We start from the raw sequence: 25,552 nt of genomic DNA on the forward strand, positions 1-25,552 counted from the left end.
CCACACTTTTACATTGTCTGCTATCTACTACAAAGCGCTAATTTTGCACATATTTTATAGATACACGGTTGTGAACCGGCCTTGTTAGGTCCTCAGCGTGACATCTAGCGTTGCCGTAACGAAGCTGCCGTACCACCTTTGGCCACACAGTACCATTGCTTACGTCTCAGATTGGGTTGGGTTGGCGTTGGGTCGCGCCATTGTTTCGAAATCGAAACAACATTTTTATTCAGGGCACGTGGTCGACTGAGTCTGCTCCGTAACTGAGCAGGCAAACCATGGAAGAGAGAGCTCCGGCTCCCAATACATGTGCCGAGGCATTGAAAAGCCTGCCGTGCAGTATCACTGTCCATGGATTTCCATTATCCATGCTCGTCGTTCTGTTTGAAATCATAGCTGACATTAAAGCTGGCTGGTCGTCAGTCGCAGCCCGCAGACCGCTATCAGAACCTCTGCACGTCTGTCGGGACTGGCGTGACGAAGATCAGGGATAGCAGACCGGCGTGGGGCTCAGGATCGTGACAGGGATCGGAGCCGGCGGAGAGCGGGCCGTGGTGACCTGCGGTGCCTCTGAGGGAGGCCGCTGGGGGTAGGCGGCCCGTGGTGCTGTGGAGGGGTGGCTGGTGGCGCGGGCGGCCTCTGCTGCCTCCGAGGGGCCGGGGCGGGCCGGCCGGTGTGACTCACCACCCTCCGATCGGACAGCCATCTCAGGAGCGGACCGGCCGCCGTCCCAGCCGACTTATTTGGCCATCTGGACTCGGTGGGTTTGTGCGGTTTTTACAGCGGTCGACTGCTGACTGCGTGTCCCGAGCCGTCTGTTACTGTAGTGGGGTGTGCTGCAGCCTGTCATACACCACAGCCGCCGCCGCCGCCGCCGCCACAGACACTACCGCCCGACTGTCGGTACCGGGCGTTTTGGGCGGAAACGGCGGTTACTCTTGTTGTATAACTTCCCGTCCGAGTTTGTCTGAGCGGTAATCGCATTTTCTTCGGCATGCATGTTTATTTTGTATATCAACTACCGATTCCTTCCTGTATACTTTGCAAGCTAAGCTATCACCTGTTAAGCATGATTGTGTGCTATCTTTGATGTCATAGTGCCTGCTTCTAGGTAGGTTGCAGCGTCGTGTCAGCTTAGATTACTACAGTGGCTGTCACTACGGGATCAATCGATACCGGGATGATGTCTGAACTTTAATCGGTAGTCACTGTTGCATTGATTCATATGGCTTTGAAAGGCGTGACTCTGCACTGAACTGGACTCGATACCGGCTTTTTACGAGTCTGAGTCGTATGACGTCCGTTGCGGCACCTAATGCCGCTGAACATCAAGCAAACGCCTGACGTCATTCTGCCCACCGGGTAGATGAGTGTCGCGTGTGATTCAACGGCGCGCGGCAACTGAGTCAAACAGCCACAGGCATTACCGACCCTGACAGGCGCTGCGCCTGCTGCTGATTCCACACTGTTTTGGTGGTCTTCGTATCACGCACCTACTCAATGCCCTTCTCAGTGAGCGCCCTTGCGCAATGTGGGTAGCTGCTACTTCTTGTAAGAAGTAAAGGCCTTCGAATTCCAGTTGTACACGATTTTCGGTCTTCAAATGCTACCACCATCGTCGTCATTTTCGGCATGCATCTCTTTCCTAAGTTCTGCTAACGTTGCTGACTCTCGAATCCTATGCCATCATGTGTCATCGCCTCTACCCGTCAGCTCCAGAGTCGCTCAGCGCCGGGTCCGCCGGATCTGGCTCTTGGTCTCCAGGTTCGTGTACTGAGATAGCATCACCGGTGGCCACTCCGACTTCTCCGATAAGGCTGGTTGGTGGCCACCGTGGCGTGCTGCTGGATAGGCCAACCGGTTCCCGTCCGTGTGGGGCCGGCGACCACCAAGCAGCGCAGTACCTCTGGGGGCACCGGTGGGAGGCACGGCGTTCCCATGGGCAGCGCTGGTGAGCAAGGGTCGGCACAGCACCTCTGGAGCTGTACCGACCGGGCAGCGGAGCACCTCAGGGGCACCGGCGGGAGGCACAACACCTACATGATCAGCGCTGATGGCTTATTGGGGCGGCACAGCACCTCCAGAGCAGTTCAGTGGCTCCGGTATCATCAATCCGCACCCTCCATTCCCTTCCCAGCTGGTGACCGCAGCCTTTCGTACGACCGCACTGGCTGTTGCAGCCTTTCGGACCGCCTTGCCGGCGGCCGCCGCGAGCGTGGGCCACGGCGCACGCCATCCATTCATTGGAAGGAATGCGCGTCCTTTTATGGTCGGCTGCCGGGCCAGGGGCCGATTGGTCACAGCGCAGTATATATCTGGCTGACTGGTTTTCCTGGTACACGCCTGGCACATACGTCATTCCTAGTTACTGCTCGGTACGTTGGCGGACATTTGACAAGAGCAGCTGGCCTGATGACTTGTCGGCAGACTTCAGACCGTCCGCTGGAATGTTTATATTCGGAGTTCAGGGCTTTTGTCCATAGTTGGACAGGGCTTTTTTATAAAGGTATATTCCTCTTCGTTTACCCAATATGTATGTTCCCTCATTAAATCCTTTTAGATCTGTGGGTACACTTCCAGGAACGATTCCTTATTTTGATTAGTCCCTTGTGCCGGCACTGACTGCGGTCCCAATGGTGTTGACAAAACTTCCTTGCAATTGAATACCATTACATTGTTTAAATTAAAACACCCTCTGTTCGAAAGGAAGCTGGAAGCTGAAGCTGGAGGTTATATTATTTCCAAGAAATTTGCCAAGTGAAAACCTCGTGAATACTCTCACCTCATACGTCATGCGTCCTCATTCTTGACTTTTTCTGCAACTCACAACATTTTATTGTGCGTCTGGTGCGATATCGTGTTACCCTTCTCAAAATTCATCTCTGCGCAGTGTGCACACAGACTGCACAACAATGCGTTAGCAGTCGGATATTTACAATTTACTTCGACTCCGTGGGGAAGCTTGTTTCTGGTGGGACGTGAAACTGCGGTTGAGTATCGCACCTGTGTGTTTTCCGTCGAAATTTCCGACAAAGCCGCACGTTCCGATGTGTTTACTGCACGTGCAGGTCCCACCTTTACCAACCTGCTTCCGTCACCTTGGGTGTACGAATTGGAGACCCGTTTCTGGTTCAAGGACTCGTATTGCATATGTTGCAACGCGTCAGAATGTGGACGTGTTCGCGTTGGAATTCGGTGTTTGTTTCCAGTTTCGTTGATTACGTCAGTAGCAACACGATCTCCCTAAAGTCACGAGTGTACAATTAGACGTTTATTGTAAAAACAATTTCAACACCACAGAGGAAGGCACGGTAAGGACAGGGTAGCCGGTCACAAGAAGAGGGCGCTCCGCCGATGCGCTGGTCCCGGTTCGATCACACATACCTGACACCGGCGGCGCCCGGCGCGACACACGCTCACCACGTAACACGCACGGTAAATGCATTTTGTCTCTCGCTCTCCCCCTCCCCACCGGCCATCTCCCCACACTGATTGTTCTCCGGTCAGCCGGGCGTCGCCTCCCCTCCCTCCGCACCCCGGCGCGCCTTTTAAATAAGCGGATCGGCCCTGGTCGTCCCCACGGAATGCTGATAAATACACACACGCGCGCGCGGCGGGCCGGCCTACATGTGCCGGGTGTTGCCGAAGTTGATGCCGGACTGGGTGGCGCCCTTGTTGCTGCCCATCTGCAGGCCGATGGTGTTCTTGCCGGCGTTGAGCTGCTCCTCGGTGAACTGGCGGGTGTTCTTCTCGGCCTCCTTGGGGCCCAGGCCGGGCTTTCCGTAGTTGGGCGCCTGTAACAACACACGGCGAGCTCGGTCAGTGACGGTGCCATGATGTTTGCAACTCAACGATGTTATAGGGATCCGAGGCCCGTGCAAACGAAGAACAACACGCTTCGAAAAGCATGACCCATAATGTAAACGCTACAAAGATAAATATACTCAGTTCGGGACATCATTCGTATGTCAGATATAGAAGAAGCTGGCTTTTTAACTAAAAGACAGGATATCATCCAGTATTCACGCCTAATGCACGTTGCGACTTATGTAACTATGAGCTAAGAGCAACGCACCCGACAAATCGTTCCACGTGAGAGAAGCTCACTCCTCGTCGCTCTGTTCACTTCAAATGTCGAATACTGACCTTCCGGCCGAGGGCCTGGAGGCAGATGACCACAGAGTGGAGGTTCTGCTGCTCCCAGAGGTCCACCGTCTGGAAGAGCTCGTCAGAGGTGACGCCCAGGTTCTTGGCCGCAGCCAGGAAGCTGTTGATGTTCTCCATGCACTTGAAGGCCATCTTGCTCTGCTGGACCTTCTTGACGGAGCCAGCCTGGATCTGGTTAACCAGGCTGAAATGATACAGAGAAAGTTAGCGTCAGTGCAATCGAGACAGCGGATAAGATTAATGCAAAACCTCTTAATTATCATCGGTCCGTTAGCTTCAGTCGAATCTCCATAATGGTCAACGACTCGTGCAGAACGAATGTCGTCATGGGTCACTTAGAAAGCTCTCTGAAATGAATCAACCCCGATGTGATAAATATTTCAGACGCGAGCTCTGAGAAGGGCAGCGCTGTCATCGTTTCCCGGTCGTGTTTCGGTCGGCGGCGGTCGTGGCTCGTTGGCCACGGTCGGGTGGCAGCGGTTCCCACTGGGTTCACTCGGACCGCGCCCTGGGGTGCTCCGTCCGCAGCCGAGGCGGGCGGCTCGCCACGGCGCGGGGGTGGTGCGCTCGTCAGCGCTCCGCTCGGCACGGTCACGCCGTGGCCACGTGCCGCCGGTGGAGAGGTCACAGAGGCCGCGGAGGCCGGTCAGTCCGTCTCCGAGAGCTCACAGAGTTGCCGCTCGCACAGAGACACACTCAGAGCAGGACGAGGGCTCTGTTTATACCGACTGTGATTGTCAGTTGGTCGGCGCGCCGGGATGTCCATCCGTCACTGACGCCGCCGGGGTCGTCAGTCCGTCAGCGACTGAGGCGTCCTCTCGGGGTGATGATGACAGGAGCAGCATGCAATGTCCAGTGAGGGCCGGTCGCCGTCGGAGGACGCGGTGCCGCCAGCGCCGGATGGACGGGATGCGGCGAGGAGGGTTTATTTGAACAGCGGCCGGCCATGGCGGCAATGTGGCCGTCACTTAATCAGGGTAAATAGGGGCAGATGTCGGCACTGATACCGTCAGGTCGATCACCTGCTGGACGGCCTAACGGTGCAGCCAGCGCCGCCGCTGCTGCACGGACCTGACGCCCGGTGGGACGGTCCCACAGCAATGACTTCATCGGGCGACTAGCCTATATTGACTGTCATAGATAAAAGGATTAAGATGTATTGACCGAAAGATTGATATCTTAGGTATATGCCTTGTGCACGATATGGTGCTGCTACTGTATACCGATTGACGCTATGGTTTCCGGTGATCCGTATTCGTATTCGTCCCACCCCTGCTCTGCTTTGTTGTCGCCGTCTCCTACTCCCGAGCGCGCCCAGCTCACTCACTTGCAGAGGAGGATGCCATCCTTGAGCGTCTCCCAGAAGTTGGCCGTGTCGCCGGAGGTGTTGATGCTCTCGCCAGTCAGCTGGGCGATCCACTCCAGCGTCTCAGAGGCCAGCTCCGGACTGTACTTGCTCAGAATCTGTCGGAGCAAACAATAATGGTACGTCAGACGGATTCTAGTCACTCTCACGGCTGGGCACAGCCTCACAGCGAGCGAACTCATCACGAAATGGCACGTCACAGGACGCCACCACGCAATGGATCAGGGCACGTCACACGAACATGCCGCGTCCGGTCACGTCACATTGTCATACATCACAGCCGTCGTGCCCCACTAATCAAAGTACCACCACGCTCCGTCTCTCGCCCCTGTTCTGTGCGTGCTGTTTGCGCGCCTTTTTTGCGGTCTCGGTCTGGTTTCATTGGCATGCGCGGCGTTCGCCGGCGGCTGATTTCGATAAAGGGGTGCCGCTGCGGACGGCGGACGCCGGCAGTATGCACCGGCCGTCTCTACCGGGGATCGTGACTCGTAAACGCCGGCTGCATGCGGAGCGCCTGATTGATGGGGTGCTGCAGCCGGCCTGCCGGTGCGGCCCGTCCGCCGGAGCCGCAGCGCCGGACCGCCGCGTCCTCTCCTTTCTCATTTCGCTTCCTCCTCGATCCTCTAAAAATCTGCCCCTTCAGTCCGCCACATACCCCTGATCATCATCATGATCATCGGGATCTGATCTCTAATCCGTGCCCCATCCACGACTCTCCAGTCTCTGGCCCGTGGTCCGTGGTCCCCGGTCCCTGCCGTGGTCCGCGGTCCGTGGTCCGTCCAACCGGCTCGGTCCGGCCCGGCTGACCGCTGCATGACCTCTGACGGTGGGAGGCGGCGGCGCTGGTCGGGCGGCCATTGTGCAGCAGCGTGCCGGAGCTCCGGACCTGGCCGGGGCGGGGACGCCCAGCGCTCAGTGATGCTGAGTCGGCACTGCCCAGACTTCAGCTCGGCTGAGAGAGGCCTCAGCAGCTGCTGGACCGAAACGAAACTCGGATCTCGGCGCGGTCGAGGTTTTATTTGAACCGTTAAACATAACGCTGTTTCTCTCCCATAACGATGTTTTGATCCGTAAAACTTATTTTTCTTACAAAATCATGAAACGCAGTGAGGTATCACACAGCGTTTTATGGTATCTTTCCACGGATCTGTCACCTCAGATGACGCCTTAAGCCCCGTATCAGTTTATCTCGCAGTAGCGACGGAGGAGCGTGGGTGGAGTGCGTCTCATCTGGGATTTATTGGCCTTTCCTATGCCCTGATAGTGCTATCTCAATGGGCACTGGGCAGCACATCTCATGGCCGGTTCCGGGACAGAAGGCGGACGGAGGAGGCGGGCCGGTGGAGACAGTCCAATAGACAGTCAGCCATGTAACAATGCCGTATTTCATCGCCGGGGAAGGGATTCGACTTGTAAAGCTCCGACAGTTATTTCATAGAGATCTGTCGCAGTGGGAGGCGTGACTGGGGAGCCTGGTTCCGATAATTGAAAGCTCGCCTATCTCCCGTGTGATAGTGAACTTGACTGAATGCTTTTCCAGTTGGGTGATAGTTTAAGCCTCTAATACAATTTTTTTCTGAGAATTTCGTACCTTTGATAACGATGAACGACGTCATAAACGACGTTCTATCAAATATCGTCACGTTCACACGTCCTTACGAACGTTCTCGCCGATATCCAACGTATCTCAGGCTGGGGGGATCCGTGCTATCGTAAGTTATATCGGACGTGGCTGCGAAACTTCTCTCGGTACGAAACTTCTCTTGATCGGAAGAAAATCGGAGGGATGAAAAAGAAAGAGCGGCAAATCGGAGCTACGTTGTACGTAAGTTGTTTCGCAGCGTTTAAATGCCAGTTTTACTACGATTTAAATGCCAAGCAGATCAGCTGACCTCGTAGTACCATGTCGATAAGGTCGAATTCCCCATACGTCTATAGTGTAAAAGTGACCCCTATTGCAAATGGGCTGTCAGGGACATCTCCTCCTCTGTAAATTTGGAGGGATGATGTGTCGGCATTCCCACGTTCGTTTCGGAGTCCATCTGTTCCATTTGGAGCCCGTCAGTTGGCGTCAAGAGTTGGCGCAGCGAGCGCCCCGAAGACTGCGTCTGCGCACGAGGCTTCGCGATGTAGGAGTATTTTGACGAAATCGCCCTCGCTGCAGAAGAAATAGAGGGACTTGTTGAGAAAGAGGAGGCCGCAGTGTGCCGACGACTTTAAATTGTACGCCAACGCCAAGACCAAGGCAATCAGGGGGCGCTCAGATGATCGGGAGGTTTCAATTGATCAGGGACCCACCAGGTGACCAGGGAACCCTCTGATAACCAGGGTTCCTTCCAGTAACCATGGACTCCTTCAATAACCAGGGGCCCCTCAGTAAACGTGGGCCACTCAGGTTACTGCAAGAGACAGGAGTCCCTTATAACCAGGGACCGGCAAGGTCTCTCAGGTCCGTTTTTGACAAAGCTGTTATTGATGTCATATGCGAGCCCTTTGCCACCAGCAGAAGGCCCTTTCAAGCCTTTTTTAGGGCCGTTTAACGTCTCTTGAGTTTCCTTTGAGGCTAAGGGCCTCTTCAGCAGCCGAGGGGTCTTTGAGGCTTTTTTGAGGGCCTCTTAACGTCAGCTGAGGACCGTTGGACGCCATCTGAGGACCGTTTGGGGCCTTCTGATGGCCAGTAGATGCCAACTGAGGGCTCTCTGACACCAGCTGAGGGCACGCTGACACCAACTGGGGGCCTCCTGACACCAGCTAAGGGCGCTTTTATATTTGACACGAGCTCAGGGCCCTTTGACGCCCTTTGAGACCTTCTGAGGTCCGTTTGACGCCAGCAGAGGACCCTTTGGGGTCATATTAGGGCCCTTTGCTGCCTTTTAAGCGGCCTTTGAGGCTTTTTGAGGGCCGCTTGACGCCACCTGAGGACCGTTGCGGTTTGACTCCAGTTACGGACCGTTTGAGGCCTTCTGATGGCCATTTTGCGCCAACTGAGGGCCGGGGGGCCCTCTGACACTAGCTGGGGGCCCTCTGACACCAGATAAGGGCCCTTTAAGGCCTTCTGAAGTCCGGTTAACGCTAGCGGAGGGCCTTTTGAGGCCAAATGAGGGCCCTTTGAGACCTTATAAGGGCTCCTTGAGGCTTTTGAGGGCCGCGTGACGGCATCTGAAGACCGTTGTACTCCAGCTGACGACCGTTTGAGACCTTCAGATGGACTTTTGGCGCCAGCTGAGGAGGGCTCACTGACACCAGCTGGGGGCCCTCTGACACAAGCTAAGGACTCTTTAAGGCCTTCGGAGGGTCGTTTGACGCGAGCTCAGGGCCCTCTGACGCAGGTTTAGGGCCCTTTGACGCCCTTTAAGGTCTTCTGAGGTAGGTTTAACGTTGGCTGAGAGCCCTTTGAACCCATCTGAGGGCCCTTTGAGGCCATCTTGTGGCCCTTTATTTGGCCATCTGAGGGCCCTTTGACACCAGATGAGGGCCATTTGACGCTAACCGAGGGCCCTTCGAGACCATCTGAGGACCCGGTGACCCCATCTGTGGGCCCTTTGAGGTCTTTTGAGGGCCATTGAAATTTCACCACAATACCCCTGGCTGCGCTACTGGGCATTTATGGACTCGTATGGGCCTGCTGGGGAACGAGATGGGCCCTCCCGGTCTTTTTAATCATCATTTCAGTTCATTTTACATGGTCTTCGGCGGTCTAAAGATTAGGGGCCCCAACTCGAATGGGGCGAGGCCCGTGTGCCCTCTCCTGTGTGCGGCCTTGCCGACACTACACCGCTTCCCTCCCTCCGCCATAAACGCACCGCTGCTCTGCTAGGCGCCGACAAATACGGACCGGCGCCGCAACCGGCTCCCCCGCGGCCTGCCTCGCGTTGACATAGCCCTTCCCGAACACCAGTGTAACCCCCACGCGGCCTAGGTATCGCCGCGCCCACCTGTCCGCGGCGCGGCCTCTGATGGCGTATAGGATCATTGATGGTGCGATACATGTTTTGGTCAGATTTTCGCAATTAACGCGAAAAATTGCCCAAAACACTTTTTAAATTTCAAAATTGGAAAAAAAAATAATTACAAAAAGGACGTGAAAGTGACCGTTTTCAACGTGTAAATTTAAAACGCTCTAGCGCAGCCATTTTTGAAGAAATCGACTTCAAATTTTGCACACGTGTTCATCAACCATATTTGTTTAACATATATTTCGGTTTTGTGAAAATTTTGAAAATTTCTTATATTTTTCTCTTGAGAAAGAAGTAAAGCTTCGCTACGATCGGCCTTCCGATCGACCGAGAAGATTCGTAAAGTTAGTTCGTATCTTCACCATTTGCGATACAACTTGCGTATCTACTTAGCCTACGATGTGATGGATCCCTCCAATATCTGTTCCGATTCAACTTACGTTTGATCGCAACTGCGAGGTGCCTTGCGATCACATGGATCCCCCCAGCCTCACTGTTGCCACGTCCGGCTCTCCGAGCCGTCTGTCGGATAGCCCGGGGGAGCGACGGCCACTCCATCGTCCCGAGCCGGGCCGGGCTGGGGCCGATGCCACCCGATAGTCTGTCTGCTCACACCTTTGGTCGACACCGGACGCCATCGGCTCTGACCGCGATTGCCCAACCGCGCGGGGATGAAGGCCTTATTTGGAGAGCGCGCGCGCGCCGCCGCCGCCGTCCCGGCCGCGGCACGTTCATCAGCCATTCAGCCGAGGGCCTTTGTTTCTTGTGGCGCCGCTCTCGACTGACAGTGGTCTCAGACACGGAGGTGACACACTCGCCGAGGAGCCGCCGCTCCCCATATGGGGCGTCTCGGGGTGGGACGGAAAACAAACCCCGCGTGGAGGAAGGCCAACGTTATTGGCGGAGGTTCGGTAATGCAGCTGGTTCCACAGTGGCTAAAGAAAAAAAAATGAGCCTGCTAAGTAGCAGTTCAATTCTCAAAGCCTTCTTGGAGTTTTGACTGTTGTTAAGACAGCCATGGTTTGGTTTGATGGTTTCGAGATAAATACTTTGATCAATTTGACCGTCTACAACCAATTCTTAGCCGTGTTCCACCCACAATTAGTTCTTATCCACAACAGCAAGCGAGATATCAAGCCTAAACATCGGCCTCACGAACGACGCGTTCATGTCGACGGCTTAGCTGTGAGGCTGTTACTGGATCCGACAAACAAAATGTTCATTATACCTGCTGAGAGTGAATGGAGTCGTTTCATTTGTAGTTTGAACACAATGATAGACATTTAATTTGTGGCTTGACTAAGCTGTTCACCTTGACGTTGGGAAAAGAAAGTGAAACGATAGTCAGCCAATAGCCTCATGGTTAGGTACTGGTTGATTACTACTGTTAATCCTATGATGAGGTCGTATCAGACGTCAGATGTTTTATTTTTCCCAAGTAAAATGGAATGTAACCTATCTTGTCAACTTTTTGATAGCTAAGGTAAAAGGTTATGCACTACACCTCCCCTGCGAGATGTCTACCAAACTCATGTCTACAGTCTATTTGTGTCAGGTTTCCGTCTAAAACCTTGCATCTGTCTCCGCAGCAAACGGTCATTCATTTCTGTCCGACGCTAAGTGAAGACTCTGGTTTAGCGGTCCCATTAGCTGCACGTTAACCAATAAGTGGCGCTCCGCCCGAGGTCAGGTCACGGACGAGTCGTGACCTCCTGCTTTCTCGGCCCATCGTCAGCCGATTGTGTGTCGTCTTCCCGTCAGGCGTCATCAGTCACCTTCGACCCTTCGGGACTTCTGTCTGAATCCTCTTCCGGTCCACTTGCCAGGGTGTTTATCTTCTCCTTTTGGTAAGTCAAGTTCGAGCAATGCGTTCCGGTGTTGTACTTTTGCTTTTTTACTGCCCAGAGCTTTACTTCTAACGAAAATGCTCTATGATTCCCCTCGGTTTTCGCCGAAGCTCTAATTGACTCCATTCAGTTCGCGCCTTTCGTAATCCCATTTGGATTCTCTTTCAGTCATCACGTCATGGCTCAGCTCCAAATCTTTCAGTCACGAACTTCTACTCTGATCCCTTCCCTTCGGTCTTCCGGCGCCCTCTCCCTCCACCGTGGAGCAGCACCCTCCGTCGCTGAGACGGCCCGCCCCGCGCCGGCCCGGTGAAAGGTGCCTGGGTGGGCGAGTGCAGGCCCGTCCCGACATCTCCGGCGCACCACAGCCGACCTTCATGCGGCCTCTGGACCTGAGGCCGGCTAGCCTCCGACCCTAACCGCTCGGCAGCGATGGCGCGGCCACAACGTGTCTGTGTGTTACGACATCCAGGCAAACGCCTGGGAAGTGACGATGCCGGGAGACTGTTTAGAGAGCGGAACTTTGCATACCTGCTCCCTGGACAAAATGTATTCGCTAAAAATGTCGCTGCTTATCTGCGTGAAACAATCCGCCCCATAGAAAGGCTGATAATAAATTTTCAATGCATATTTCAAGTTGAATTAGAAATATAGAAATGGTTGCAGAAAAGGCACGGGGCACCCACAAATATTTCTATGGCAAACATGGCCTGCTACTCGTTCATCGCAAAGTCTCAAGAGATTCCTTAGATAAAATGAATCACTTAATCCGGTGTAGACTGGCTGTTGTCTCAAAAGTCCGAAATCGGCCGTACGGTGTTTCGGATTGCGTAAGCCGGTCAGCGTTGATTCGAGCCGATTCGGTGATAAAGACCCAATTCGGAGTATTACTCAACCAGCCCTCCCAAATATGGTTGTACGATCCTTCCACCACTTCTCGAAAATGCGTCATTTGCAATGCAATGTGATGTGTGTCCTCGGCGCATACGGTGAGTCAGCCTATGAATAGACCGAGCTGTGATAGCACTGTATACGCCAGTATACGGTGTGTCTAATGAATTCGTATCGTGGCATCTGCACTGGCAACAAAAACCGTTCAAAGTCAGTGTGTCATACTCCATGGCCTTGTGCCACATCCGCGACCCGTCAAGCCGGCCTGGCGCACAGCCGTCAACCTTGCACTTCGCCTGACCCGGCGAGTTTTTCTCGCGAGTTGCCGCTCCGGCCGACCCCGGACTATCTGAGGACGAGACCGCCACCACGTCTGAGCACTCTGCCCCGGGTTCCGCGGCCACGTTTTGGGCTCTATACGCCCCGGGCCACGCCGCAGGCCAGACCGCGGTTTCCGGCGGTGATGGCAGTCTCAGCGATGACATCACCGTATCGGATACCAGTCCGGAAACGGGCCAGGGATACAGGATACACACGGACGCCGCGCACCAGGCCGCCTATCGCGGGTGAAGCAGAGGGTCATGGACTCATGATGTCAGGCCGCGGCCACTGAAGGTTCACCGTGACTTGTCACGGTACTCGACATCTGATTCTTGGTGATGCTTTTTAATCGTGGCTATCACGAGATCAGCGCAGACTAGATCTCCAAGCTGAGAATAGTGCACTGCGAAGTGCGAACTATGTGGCACAAATCACCTTTGGCAGAACTCTGACGACCTGCGTGAAGACCTCGGGTCAAAGGGTGACCTCAGCCGGCCCGGAGACTAGTCGAGGGGCTGACGTCATCGTGCACCGCTCGCACACCCTCGGCCTAATTCGCTGACTCAGTTCCCAGCCGCGGTGCCGTAAACAGGCGGCTGCAGAGCCACCGCCAATAGAGGAGGCGGCCTCCTCGGCGGGCTGATGGAAGGCCGTCTCTCCACGGACCGAGCGGCGCCGGCGGCGCGACGGCAGACTCATTCTGACGGCATTCTGGTCACATGTTATTGCAGACATGTGAATGTTGAATGTTGCTATGTAGAGCAATTGAGATTTGGCGCCAAGAAATAAGCCTATGGCTTTTGCGCCAACTCTCCGTGATGCAAATCTGATGTACCTGATGTACTAGAACAATAAACTTCGTGTGTGTGTGTGTGTGTGTGTGTGCATCGTCTGGTCCGACAGTCCGCAGAGGCGACTGACGGTCTGCATACCGTCTGAGAAGGGGAGCACGCCTGTCGACAGACCAGTGCTGCAGCTGCGGGCCGCGGACAGCGCTGCCGAGTGCACGAGCTGCAGCGGCTGGGTAGTACCGGCCCCAGGGGAGCGAGAGAGACGGGTAGCAGCCCCAGGAGAGCGGTGCCAGAGATGGAGAAGTGTGTACCAGAAGCAGCAGTGAAAGCAGCAGCAGAAACAGTGGCAACAGCTGAACCCAAGGGACCAAAGAGACGGATATCAAGCATCAGGCGCAATATGGCACAGCATAGCGATGTTTGATAGGAGCAAGCTCGGCTTAGACGCTACTGTGTGACTCATCTCCTTGAAACTATCATCAGAGATTAGCGAAAGGATTGTCACTAGATGCCTGTCTTTCAACATTCGATTGGTATCAAAGATCAACATATCGAAAAGCGTGAACCCAATGACAGACCCTGTCTCACGCTGCCAGGCGGCATCTCAGACTTTGTACCGGGCGCGCTATCCACTATCCAGTCAGCATTTTCGGGCCGCGGTCAGACTAACTATCATCTCGCGGTGGTTCGGTGGCGCGTGATCGCCGTTCACCCGAGGGCAGTGATGATGTCATCCGAGTGTGACGTCATCCGGGCGGCTGATATCACCGGTCCCGGATGTGGCCAGCGGCCGGTGGAGGGCGGTGGACTCGGCCGCTCGCGGTGGCCACGGGCTGGAGGCGGACGCAGCGCCATGGCAGCAGCGGCGACCGGCCGGTCTACTGGCGAGCCGGCTTGCACCGCCCGCGGTACCGGCGGGAAGCGCAGCCAATCTCGCAGGCATGTCTGCTGCCCGTGCCTGGCGAATGCGAATGCCAGGTGCATGCAAATTGATGTAATTCTGCTGAACGTGCAGTGATTAGGTAGGCAGGATACTCGGTGGATCAAGGAATGTAGAAAGTTCAACTGTCTGTAGGAATTTTAACCCGTCCGCCGGCCCGGTCCACCTGCCGGGCCGGATTTTACACCCGTTCCAGTCCGGTGACTGATGGTCCGATCCGAACGTCGTCACACGCGAGCACAACAGATGGATGACGGGCCCGTTTAATCGGCCAAAATCGAGGTCGGACGCGCTCGGATAGCGGTTCCCACGGACGACAAAGTGCCATTAGGCTGCCGCGACTCAAAAACTCCTCTCTGTCTACCCGATGGGAAAACACTGCTCACTGTCGTCGGTTGTAAATGCACTGGCAAGTGGCAACCGATATTATTTCCACATTTTAACTTTGCAGCCATCCAATCTGTTAGTTTTGCAACAAATTAACTAAAAGAAAGACGGGCTCGGCCAATATCTTTTCAAGGAGTGAGATCGATATGTAAAAATTTCGAGGGTGAATACTGCATGCACTGATATCGGAATTCGTAGCTGCGCATTGTACTACATGACTGTGCACAAATAGTTCTAAGCCTCCTTTCTATCACGTGTTTCGGCTGGAATGCTCGTATTTTTGTACTCGGGTCGCATCAGCTCGTAATCTCAACTCGTGCAGCATTATCCCAGGTTTATCGTTCAAGAACTGTGCTCTAAACGTCCCCAAGTACGATTTTTAATAAGCGGATCGTGGAGTACCTACGCTATTAAGTCCATTACACAAATGCTCTAGGATTGTGACCTTGCAACCTTTTTTTGATTCATTCCTGATACATAAAATGATAAAAGGCTAGGTGCTAGTGACTAGATATAAATTAAGCTACAGCTTATAATGGAAATACGTCTGAGCCGCTGGTCTGCGAAAAACTTATCTCCGATTCGCCAAAACAGCGGCGTTAAAATGTCTCTAAACAACACCTTAAAATTCACGAGAGTCGCCAATCGCTACGGTTTACAAAACAAAGCGGTTATTTATTGTTCAAAGCCCTGATAAGTTGTGTGTTGCTTTTCAGCCCCAGCCTGCACGTCCGAATGCAACACACTGTCATGCTATGGCGGCGTTTATCATGCGCGGCCCGGCGTCCGGTCGGGAGGGGCGGGGCGGTCGGTTTTTCAGCCGCCGCGCCGCCGCCGCCGCCTTGTCCCAGTTTGGCCGAGACGCGTCCGCCGCGGGGCGGCCCGGTCAGCTTTGACCATATATGGCGCAAGGCGGCGAGACGTGGCGCCCGAGATGACCCGGCGACCGGTCCGTCCGACTCAGTCGATCCGAGCCGCCACAGACGGCCTCAGTGACCGCAGCACATAGCTCTGACGTACCGTCACCCGCCACAGCGACCCGCGTGGGCGGGGCGCACCGGGTGCTCTGGGGCCCGCCGCCGGGGGCGGAGCTCGAGCGGGGGCAGAGATACAGGAATATTAAGTGGCATACTTGAGTGTCGTCGTTTAGATTAACAAGTGGCGTGAGAGCCAAGACAATGGTCTCAGTGAATGCATGTTGCATAAGCGCTTCCCTGAGCGACATACGCCGCATGTTTTATCGTTATGCACCGTTGTCGCCCGACCCAATGAGCGCAAGTCGGTATATCACGCGGCACACGCCACTCATACAGGTGTGTTCAGGGGTGGGAGGAAGGGGTAGGGTGACATCTGTCGCCACCCCGACGACCCTTCAGGTGCGTACCGACTGTGTAACCGTGTACCGACTGGGTCGGTGTCGGCGACAGTCGGCCGGCCGGGGCCGGGGGCACGCTGTTTACCGCCGCCCAGGGCCACGGGGAGGGGAGAGAGGCCTTGACCGACCGGCGCTGCACTTTCGAAGCCGCCTCTCCCCCTCTCTCCCTCTCTCCGCACCCTCGAGCAGCGGACAGAGGGAGAGGGAGCCGAGGCCCACACCGCAAGAACGGCGGGGCTATAAACGAGGCTTTCAATTGAGACGGGGTGAGACCTCAGCGTTTCAGTCGGCCACTTGGTGTCAAAATGTACGAAACGGGCGCACAAGAAAGTACGTACACACGTACAATGCTTAGGCTAGGTTTCAGTGCTGACAAGTAGTCCAACTACCTAACGACAGTCTTCAAAAACTGGATTGCATGAATGAATTCAGCAAAGGCGGACAGCCGAAGATAGTTTTTATCAGCCCAAGTCTGGATCAGCTATCCCGGAATCCCGTCAACACAGCTAATCCTTGCTTTTCAAAAATGGATTAATCGTGAGCGGTGAGCGATGTCGACAAGCCCCCGTGGAGCGCAACGTGTGTGTTTAGATGTGTATCGCAGCTGCCGTCTCGGTGCGCGTATTTACAAATTGCAACCGAGCTCCGCCGTAGGGTATTTTATTTCCGCCGTAGTGTATTTCACTTGGGGGATTTTCTACCATACATCTGCCTGAGCTTAGGGTAATTACAATTTGTCGGCGACGTTCAAAAATGATGCACCTTTTTTCGCAGTATAGGATATCGCATGTGCATATTTCTGCCTTTTTGGGTGCGCTTTATCGGTTTTTCGTGAGTAACTCGCGTAAAATCCGTCCGATCGCGACGAAACTTTCAATACCCCCGATTTTATCAATTTTACACCTACCCTGAAAATTTCATGACCCTGACCCAAATGACCTTTGACCTGTGACCTATTACTCGAGACCATGTTTGGCCCGAATCGCGATTCGGCGTATGTCGACTCGCATTAGCCGCGCGGTTGCAGTCTTCACGTGGTTTCAAGCGTTGAAACATGTCATATGATGCTGGTCCCATGCATTAGGGTGGGTGTCAAGGTCACCTGAAGGTCAGGTCAGCTCAATGACCTTTGATGACCTCGGTTCACTTTTTCGAGTTTTACATGTTTCTAGGCTAGTTTTTGGAGCTGATTTCGAATTTAGCAACCATTCGAACATCACAGGGGGTGTAACAAACTTATCCGGACACCTTTGTTCCCGCTGTAAAAGCAAAACAATTTGGTACTTTTTCTTTTAACTGAGCTTGTAGCCACCTTTCATAAAAAACACAGTTTACTCACCTCGTATACTCACCTCGTTGGTTTCTGCATATCTTTGGAGTGGTTTCAAAGGACAGTCAGAGAGGAAATGAGGAACCCACACAGTGGCGAATGTTCTGGAGCATTTCAGCCAATGGATTCTCCAGCACACTGGCTTTGATGCGGACCAACGCCGTCTAAACCTGTGCCTGCGGTTGAGCAGTGCTTATGGCGGGTGGCTCTTCATACACCTCCTGCTAAAGTAAGAGCCCACAGGTTTTCGATTGAATTGGGATCGCGACTTTTTCCAAGTCATAAGCGTTAGCCCAGAATGATTGAAGGTTCTATCGGCATCACTTCCCGTTCTTTTAGGGACTTTTAAGTAGCGCGCCGCCACGCATGAAGACAGCGTGGCTTGAATCAGGCATCAGTGCGCGTTCAGAAACCGTGCCCTCCTATGCCGTGTGGTTGAGCGCCTCCAATCATGCTCCACCACCTTCCTTGGAAAAGCTCCACCCTTGCCTATGGGGCAAAACATAAGGGACAAGAATAAGGGACAAAAACACAAAACAAGACAGATAAAAACAAAGCAAAATTAACTCATTACCTAATGAAATTCAGGCTGGAGCAAAAACATAGGTAATAGGTATCTATGTCAAATTAGAATGAAAGATTAAAATCAACCTGACCAGGCCTTACGGTCTGACCGGGTCCTAACCAGCTTACTTCGCCTAACTTGACCCAATTCAACCTAGCCTACCACAACACCTGCAGAGGTACCTTCCTGGAAAAATGACGCCCAGGGAGATGACTGTCCAACTTATTGGAATACTACCATGATCAGGGCTGCGGAGTCGGAGTCGGAGTCGGAGTCGGTCGGAGTCGACAGTTGTGACCGGAGTCGGAGTCGGAGTCGATTTTAGAAACCCGAGCCGGAGTCGGAGTAGGAGTCACCGAAAATCTGTCGACTCCGCAGCCCTGCTAGGTCTGCGGAGTCGGAGTCGGGAGTTGGAGTCGGTCGGAGTCGACAATTCTGCCCGCAGTCGGAGTCGGAGTCGGAGCTGGTTTTTGAAAGCCGGAGTCGGAGTCGGAGTCGGAGTCGCCGAAAATCCATCGACTCCGCAGGCGCAGCCCTGCATGATTGCTTGTCAAAATGTGTGTCATCATGCTCTTCATCTTGTTTGACAAGTGATGTATAATAAATAAATGTGATATTTAATAATTATCTCCTGACTGTTGACTGTTGAGTGATAAAAATATTCAAATAATCAGGGTACAATCATGTGCATAGTGCACACTAATCATGTTGTTTTTGTGTAGGCCCTCTGCACATTGTTGTGTGCACTGCTATGTGCACCTTAAGTAAAAAAGTGACTGGTGGTACATGACAAAAGGTTGAGCAACTGTGAAGTTCATGCCCTTGGTCTTGCTGGTGCCAAATGCCTATAGCTATAGTAGGATCAGTGAGGGTCGTAGACATGCTACATACATTGTTCATTGAAGATATTGGCACAAAGTTCATCTGTAATTACTATGCTGAACACCTAATGTAAGAAGCGACATAAATGCCCAGATGATAAAGCTCCCTGGTAACATCACACAAATTTATTGACATACTTTGCAGGTACATATTTACATTCATGGCAAATACTTTCAATTTGATTCAGAAACTAGTTGCTAGTAAGCTTGCATTTTTGTAGGTACAACAACGACCATATATTAAATCATAAAAAACCTTCTCATGGCATTCATCACATACCTTTTAACCAAACAAGTACCTTATACCTAGCTACCATGCAATAATTCTAAAATTTGTCCGCAATCCATCTATATCCCAACTGACACAATGAATTTCAAATACCCTAACAAAACCTATAACTGTACATAAGAAGAATGCAATACTACAAGAATTATGAATTTCTGAAGTTATTCTCACATGCTGGAATGTTGAAACTCTACTTTTGTTGTCCATTTCCATGTTTGATTGAGCCATCATATAGAAATGTTTTCGTTCTTCAGTCACAAGCTTTCCCACAAATCTTGAAATTTTACACATCATCTTGAACCATGCTCCAGTCTTTCCAACAAGGTACTATGTAACATCAAAGCAATTTTGAATTGTTACAACAGCTTCAGATCATGATAGGCTTGAGGTTTGTTACACCATTTGCCAGACAAACCTCTACAAAATGTGTACCAATTCCCAAACTAAGTAATTGATCATATCAGTATTTGCAGTTTCCACACAATGTTTCATAATACCATTCTATGTTTATATAAAGAAACTCAAATAATCCACAAATTGTTATTGAAACACTCCCACTTCAAGAATTCACAGCAATAACAGTACAAGTTCACAAGCAAACAAACATTGCGCCACATTTCGTATGAAACGCGCCATCGTACTGAAGTTTCTACCACAGACGGTAGTTCAACCGCAGCCGTAGTGCGAAAACCCCTGCCCACCTTACCCCACGGCGGAGCTCGGTTGCAATTTGTAAATACGCTCTCGGTGCACAGGTCCAGACCGTGTCTGTCGTCCTGCTCGAGCTGTGGCGCCGCTCCGCCGCCAGTGCTCCTCGCATTCCCCGGGCGTGTACGACTCCGTGCGCCGCTGAGCGAAAATATACAACCGATAGACGTGGCCGCGGGCTCAGTGAATGATGATCATGATATCTTGCAACGGAAATCAGGGAAGGCTACTTGGGAAGCTGAAAACTAAATGTGTCATGCCAACGCTTTTCGACAGTTTTTCTGAACGGGATGCCTGCTAGGAGCAGTCGGTTTCCAAATCGCTGTGTCCAGAAATCAAGCAATTAAATGCATCGCTGGGGCCCGCAGCTAACTACTGGCAAGTCAAATAACCCCAGCGCTATCCTGTTATAAATCACTACACAACAGCTGTGCGGCGTTGACATATCTTTACCTACATTGGTAGGCAGTCTCATGAATAGGCCTCCCGGGCTCCCGCAGCCCTCCACAAACTTGTCTAATGTCATCTGCACCTGGCGGTACTATAGGCCGGCTGGCTGCAGCAGGACAGGATCGCAGCCCAATCACCAAGACAGGTGGTCCCGCTCCGTGATCGTTTCACGCCCGTTCCGCGTGTGAGGACCGCGGCCGGGCACTGCCTCGCTCATTTCAAGTCGGGCCTTCACACCGGCGAAGTGGTCGCCTGACTAGTGATTCAGCCGCCAGTCCGGCTGTCGGTGTCCCACACCCTGAATGGTATTCGGGCAGAGCTGTCGGCTCCCCGCACCCTAAATGGCAGCCGGGCCGGGCTGACGGCGCTGGACCACCGGCGGTTCCGCGCACCGCACCCACGTCACTGACGTCCCAGTCACCGCAGACTGACGTCATCTGTGTACGAGTTACGCCGCGGCACGACCGTCCATCATTGGCTTACCGCGGCGCCGGACGACCAACGCGCCTGACAAGTGTCACAGGACAGCCGGCAGGGCACTTTGTCACCAAGCGGTACCTCGTCGCCCTCAGCGTCCCGTGTGACCCCTCCCAGCAACAGCGGGTTCCGCGCGGACCAGCTCCGCTGCTGCGGGCCCGCCAGGTGGGCTCTGCGCGAGCGAGACCGGATCTCCTGCGGCTGACAGCGCTGCCGCGCCAAACATTCAAACGCGGCACACCTTTCGGGCGGCCGGCGGGACGGCGGCGGCCGTTGGAGGGTCGGTTGGAGGAGTGAGCGCGCGCGCCGGCGCACCCTCTCCGCTCGCCCTCGCCCTCACTGCCGACGCCTCAGCTCTGGTGCCGCCGTTGCCGCCTGAGGCTGGAGATGAGTCACCGAAACCGCCGGAACAACAGTCACCGACTGAGCGCACCCAGGCGTTCGAAATTGCCACAACACGTAAATGAGCGCGCCTGTGCAAGGACATGCAGCTGAGGCGAGGCGTAGCCGTCTTTGTCCCTTGTGTCTGCTCCCCAGGCGGTTAGCCCCGGGTGCGAGACGGCTCCACCCTACTGGCCTCAGTCTGGCCAGAGGAGGGCCAGTGCAGCGGTTCATGTAGCGGCAGATGAGACGGTTGGCGATTCAGCGCTTCAGCAGCCATGGAACTGCTGACATTGCACATTGTAACATATCAGGCACGCCTAGACCGATCACTGCCCGCTGATCGCTGACGAACGGCTGCTGACGGCTGACATCCGCTCACACTGTCAGCTCAGCTCAGCTGCTCACCGGGCCTGTTCCACCCGTATAACCGACCGCCGCGCCGGCTGTGTGAGGCGTTCGAACTCATGACTGCTGGCTGAGTATGACCCTCGAGCGGCCCGTGGCCGGACCTGGGACCATCTGTCGGTCGAAGGTGCGCCGACCGGTGGACATTTGCATACGCCGAGAGCGGTCAGCGCACCCCACCGGTGGGTTTGTCCCACGGCGGGCGGTGGAACCGCGGTGGGTGGCGGAAGAGCAAAGTGTAGACGGCAGACGGCGGAGGTTTGGCGGCAGACGGCGGATGGTGGACGGTGGACGGTGTGGGCGGCGGGAGGCCTGTGTCGGAAGGAGTGTGCAGAGGTGGAGATAAAGGAGGAAAGAAAGACGGAAGTGGAGGCGGGGACGTTGGTATTGTTTTTACTGCAAGAGGAAAGGGATGCAGTGCCGAACCACAGAGCGATAACTGGAGGGAGGGAGGCGATAGTTGGAGTGTGGGGAGAATTACCCGAGCGTGGAAAGACGAGTGAAGCGCCAAACGAGTGCGCTGTAGGGCGTATAGGGAAATGGTTGCCCAGTGACCATGGCGGCTTGTGGACCTTTCCGGACCCGGCCCGAAGAGCCTCGACTCTAGCACTGACTTCACCTCTTTGGTGCGCTTGTGCATTCCGTGGATGGCGCCAATGACGGTGTGGTTTACAAACATTGCTGCCTCTCTGTCTGATTAATGTCGCAGGGGAAGGATGTATGGATGGGGTGCCCGGCTGACCGGCCGGCGCCACTGATCTCGGCCCTTAGGATGTAAATACTGAATACTCGGTGTCGACAGCTCGTGGTAGTCTGCCGCCGTTGGATTTATGGATTGGTTGGCCTTTTGTTATGGGACCAACTGAGAGGTGGGGCTGCCTCCGCCCCTCGGACACCTCCCATCGACGAGCTGTCCAACTTCCATATATTTACGCATGATCGAATTTGTGGATATCCTTTTTTTGCCATACTAGACCAGCCCCAAACTCAGCTTCCAGTGCAGCTGACCGCCTATAGCCTACAGCTCAGTTCTTAGCTCAGCTCTTAGCTCCACTCTGAGCTCAGCTCCCAGCCATGCCGCTCGCGCCGGCGCGCTCGTCAGCCGAGCTCCCAGTCAGCTCGACGGCGCCTGAGCGGCCTTGGCTGTTCGAACGGACGGACGGACGCCTTATATGGCGATAGCAGCGACGGGCAGCGAGCGGCGGGCTGGCGCTGGGTGCTGGGTCGGCGGGCGGTGGGCGCTGGGTGCGTCCGCCGCACCCGCCGGCACCCCGAGCGGCACCCGCTGGGTGCGCCGGCCGGCCAAGGCCGCGCGGGCCCGCCGGCGGCAGATGGAGGAGGCTGTCGGAGCTGAGGGCTGCGCCAGCCAGCCGGAACCGCAGTCCGGAGCGTCGGCCCGGAGCGACTGGAGCCAGACAAAACTGAGGTCCATGATTGTGATATCACGACGGCGGCCCCACTGTCCGGGCGGAGCCCTTCCACGTCAAACGGCCCTTTACATCTGCTAAAACTGGAAACTAATTGGCTACCGCCGGTAAATTCACCCCAGTTACCGCGGGAACGGCCGTGTCGCGTGGACTGACCACGGCGATAATTAGTGGGTAGCGCGTGGCGGTGGCGCGTCACGCAATTCCATTCACGCGTGCCGATTAGCCGGCGGCCCACCGCGGAGCCGAGCCTGTCTATCGGGGCGCGCGCGGCCGGATATCTGCCCGGGCACATTCCGCAGCCAGATGCCGCTGTCTGGGGCGTGTCACGGGCCGACCCGAGCGGCTGACGGCGTCTGAAAGCGCCGCCGACCGCCCACTGGCCACTAATAGGCCGGCTTTACACCAGATTAGGGCCGCGCTGGACCGCTCCGAGCGACGGCAGCTGGATGGGACGGTCAACGAGCTGACACCGGGGATTGGTCGGGAGCTAGTGAATAGTCGAGTGGCAGTGACCGGTGGCGGCGTCGCGGTCCGTTCACAGAAACTGCCACTGACGGCGCCACCACCGACCCTCAGAGCGGTCCCTGGTCGGTCCTGGACATTGGTCCGTGGTCTGAGACAGCCGCGGTCTCCAGCCGAGTCAAACGGTGACGGTCCGCGGTCTCAGACCGCCACGACAGTCACACCGGGAGACAAACGTCTGCGGTGTAGTCTGGGAACGGCTGGACGGTGCCATCACCCATCTGCCGGCCGCACCGGGGCGGAGTGAGTCCCGCGGAGACAGTCACAGATGAGTCGGTCACAGTCACAGATGTGTGACAGAGTGGACGGGCCAGACACGGCTGTTCTCCGGTAAATTCTCAGCTCGTCCAACGCTTCCAGGGAAACCCTTTCCATGTCACGATCATATTTCTCGAGCAAATGAGGAGCGTGGTTCGTGAGTTGAGATTTATATTTAAAAGAAAAAGGAGAAAGAAGACTATGATCAAGAAAATGCTGACAGAACAATGAACATATTTAATTATAATGAAGTTTACAGGCCCTGGCACTACATGCGGAGAGGAAGGTGGTCGCCGCCGGCCAGGGATTACCAGCCGTTATCAGACTCGTCTGACCTCTCCCCTTCAGCGGCGTCTCGTGGCTGCGGCAGCCTGCAAGGCCGAACCCGCTCGGCTCACAGCCGCCGGGTGCACAAGTGGCAGCCCTGTGTCAGTCCGTCCCAAGTGGCTCGCCAGCGCTGCACACTGCACAGCCGTCCGTGCCGGATGGTGGTAACACATGCGAGTCGCTCGGGCTGGCTTTTTGTGCCGGCATCGGTCCCGTATAGGGGTCCGTCAGTCCATCAGCCGCGTGTCGCCTGTCATATGTCAGCCCTGTCACCGGCGCGGCGGTGTGAGAGCGGAGTGACACTCGCCGTACCACCATGACTTTAGACAGTAGCACTGCTATCTGAACGGCGTCTATCTTTTGGCTACCGGTGAGCTCAATCTCGAGAGGCGAACTTACCGCGATATCATTTTCTCACAACGCTAACACCCTCGGGCTAATCCCGCTCTATCCCGGGCTTAGCGTGCCGTCACCAATCAAATACGTGTTCTTAGTTATCGTGAAGCTTTCAGAGGCGGTAGCGCTTGGAGCCGAATAGGATAGATGGCGATAAAATAACGTGATAGCTTTGACATTTTCGCCGTCTACCGTGGACGTGTCATCGCGCAGCGGAGTTTAGGTCGGCTATGACGGGACAGAAAAGCCTTTTGAACGAGTTAACTAAGTTTCAGCACGTAGGTTGAATGTGGAATAAGTACGCGTTGCTTTTTAAATTTCTTTTTGATATTATATTTCTTTTTATATAGTTCATCTGAAATGCACTCTCATTGAACTCTGGAAGCTAGAAAGTTACTGGGGCGAACAGGCTTGAGCGCACGAGTACGCGCGACCCTAGACCTAGAGAACGTATCAGATAAACGGTCGGCAAACTTTCCGACGATCCTTCACCAGTCTTCACCTCCTATCTCTGGGTTACCGATTGGCAAAGTGCCGTGCCGTGCTGAGCCATCACGCTCTGCCGTCCTGTGCAATGTTTGCCAAGTCATTCATGCGGATTCAACTGTGTGCACTTGCAGCATGGCGGCTGTGGCTGATAGGGACCTAACCGGTATGGTCCGGCCTCTGATCGGACCGGACCACCGTGGTCTCCCCACCCACCGGAACCGACACCGATGGCACGGCCGTAACCCACACAGTCAGCCGTGTGAACGACCAGACATCGCGGACACTCGGCTACATTCCTCCATTAGAATCAGCATCAATGCTCTACATTCATCACGGCATTTCATGTGGTGTTATGCGCCGTAACCCAACGCACCCCTCCCGAGTTTGATTGCCCACTACCCCACCCTCCCTCCACCACCGCAGGTCACTCACCTTCTTCTGGGCCTCGGCGGCGAAGCCGGACTTGGTGGCACGGTTGTTGGACATGGCGACGGACGGTGGGTGGCGGTCGCGCGGCGAACAGCGGAGGTCTGGCTCGGTCCGGGTCTGGCGGGCGAGTGGTGTAGGGCGGGGCAGCCGCTCCGGCCGGGGGCGGCGGCGCCG

The 25,552-nt window shown here is 54.7% G+C and overlaps 1 protein-coding gene across 1 annotated transcript; it reads right to left on the bottom strand.

The window, feature by feature from the left end:
• Positions 1-3,256: 3,256 nt before the first annotated feature.
• LOC122391079 (myophilin-like) lies at positions 3,257-25,552 on the bottom strand. The gene is made up of 4 exons (XM_043384641.1): positions 25,382-25,552; positions 5,495-5,631; positions 4,147-4,351; positions 3,257-3,794 (listed from the first exon to the last, which is right to left on the bottom strand). Exons 1-4 carry the CDS (start codon positions 25,433-25,435, stop codon positions 3,624-3,626), a joined length of 567 nt encoding a protein of 188 aa, XP_043240576.1. The 5' UTR covers positions 25,436-25,552; the 3' UTR covers positions 3,257-3,623.

The sequence above is a fragment of the Amphibalanus amphitrite genome, unplaced genomic scaffold (assembly GCF_019059575.1).
Source record: "Amphibalanus amphitrite isolate SeventyFive unplaced genomic scaffold, NRLGWU_Aamphi_draft 000421F_arrow, whole genome shotgun sequence".
NCBI lineage: Eukaryota > Metazoa > Arthropoda > Thecostraca > Balanomorpha > Balanidae > Amphibalanus > Amphibalanus amphitrite.

Excerpts from the sequence above, each read along its gene's own strand:
- LOC122391079 (XM_043384641.1), bottom strand. The coding sequence starts at position 25,435 with ATGTCCAACAACCGTGCCACCAAGTCCGGCTTCGCCGCCGAGGCCCAG. Across the intron at positions 5,632-25,381 it reads CCGCCGAGGCCCAGAAGAAG|ATTCTGAGCAAGTACAGTCC; the intron begins GTGAGTGACCTG and ends TTGCTCCGACAG. Across the intron at positions 3,795-4,146 it reads TCCAGGCCCTCGGCCGGAAG|GCGCCCAACTACGGAAAGCC; the intron begins GTCAGTATTCGA and ends GTGTTGTTACAG.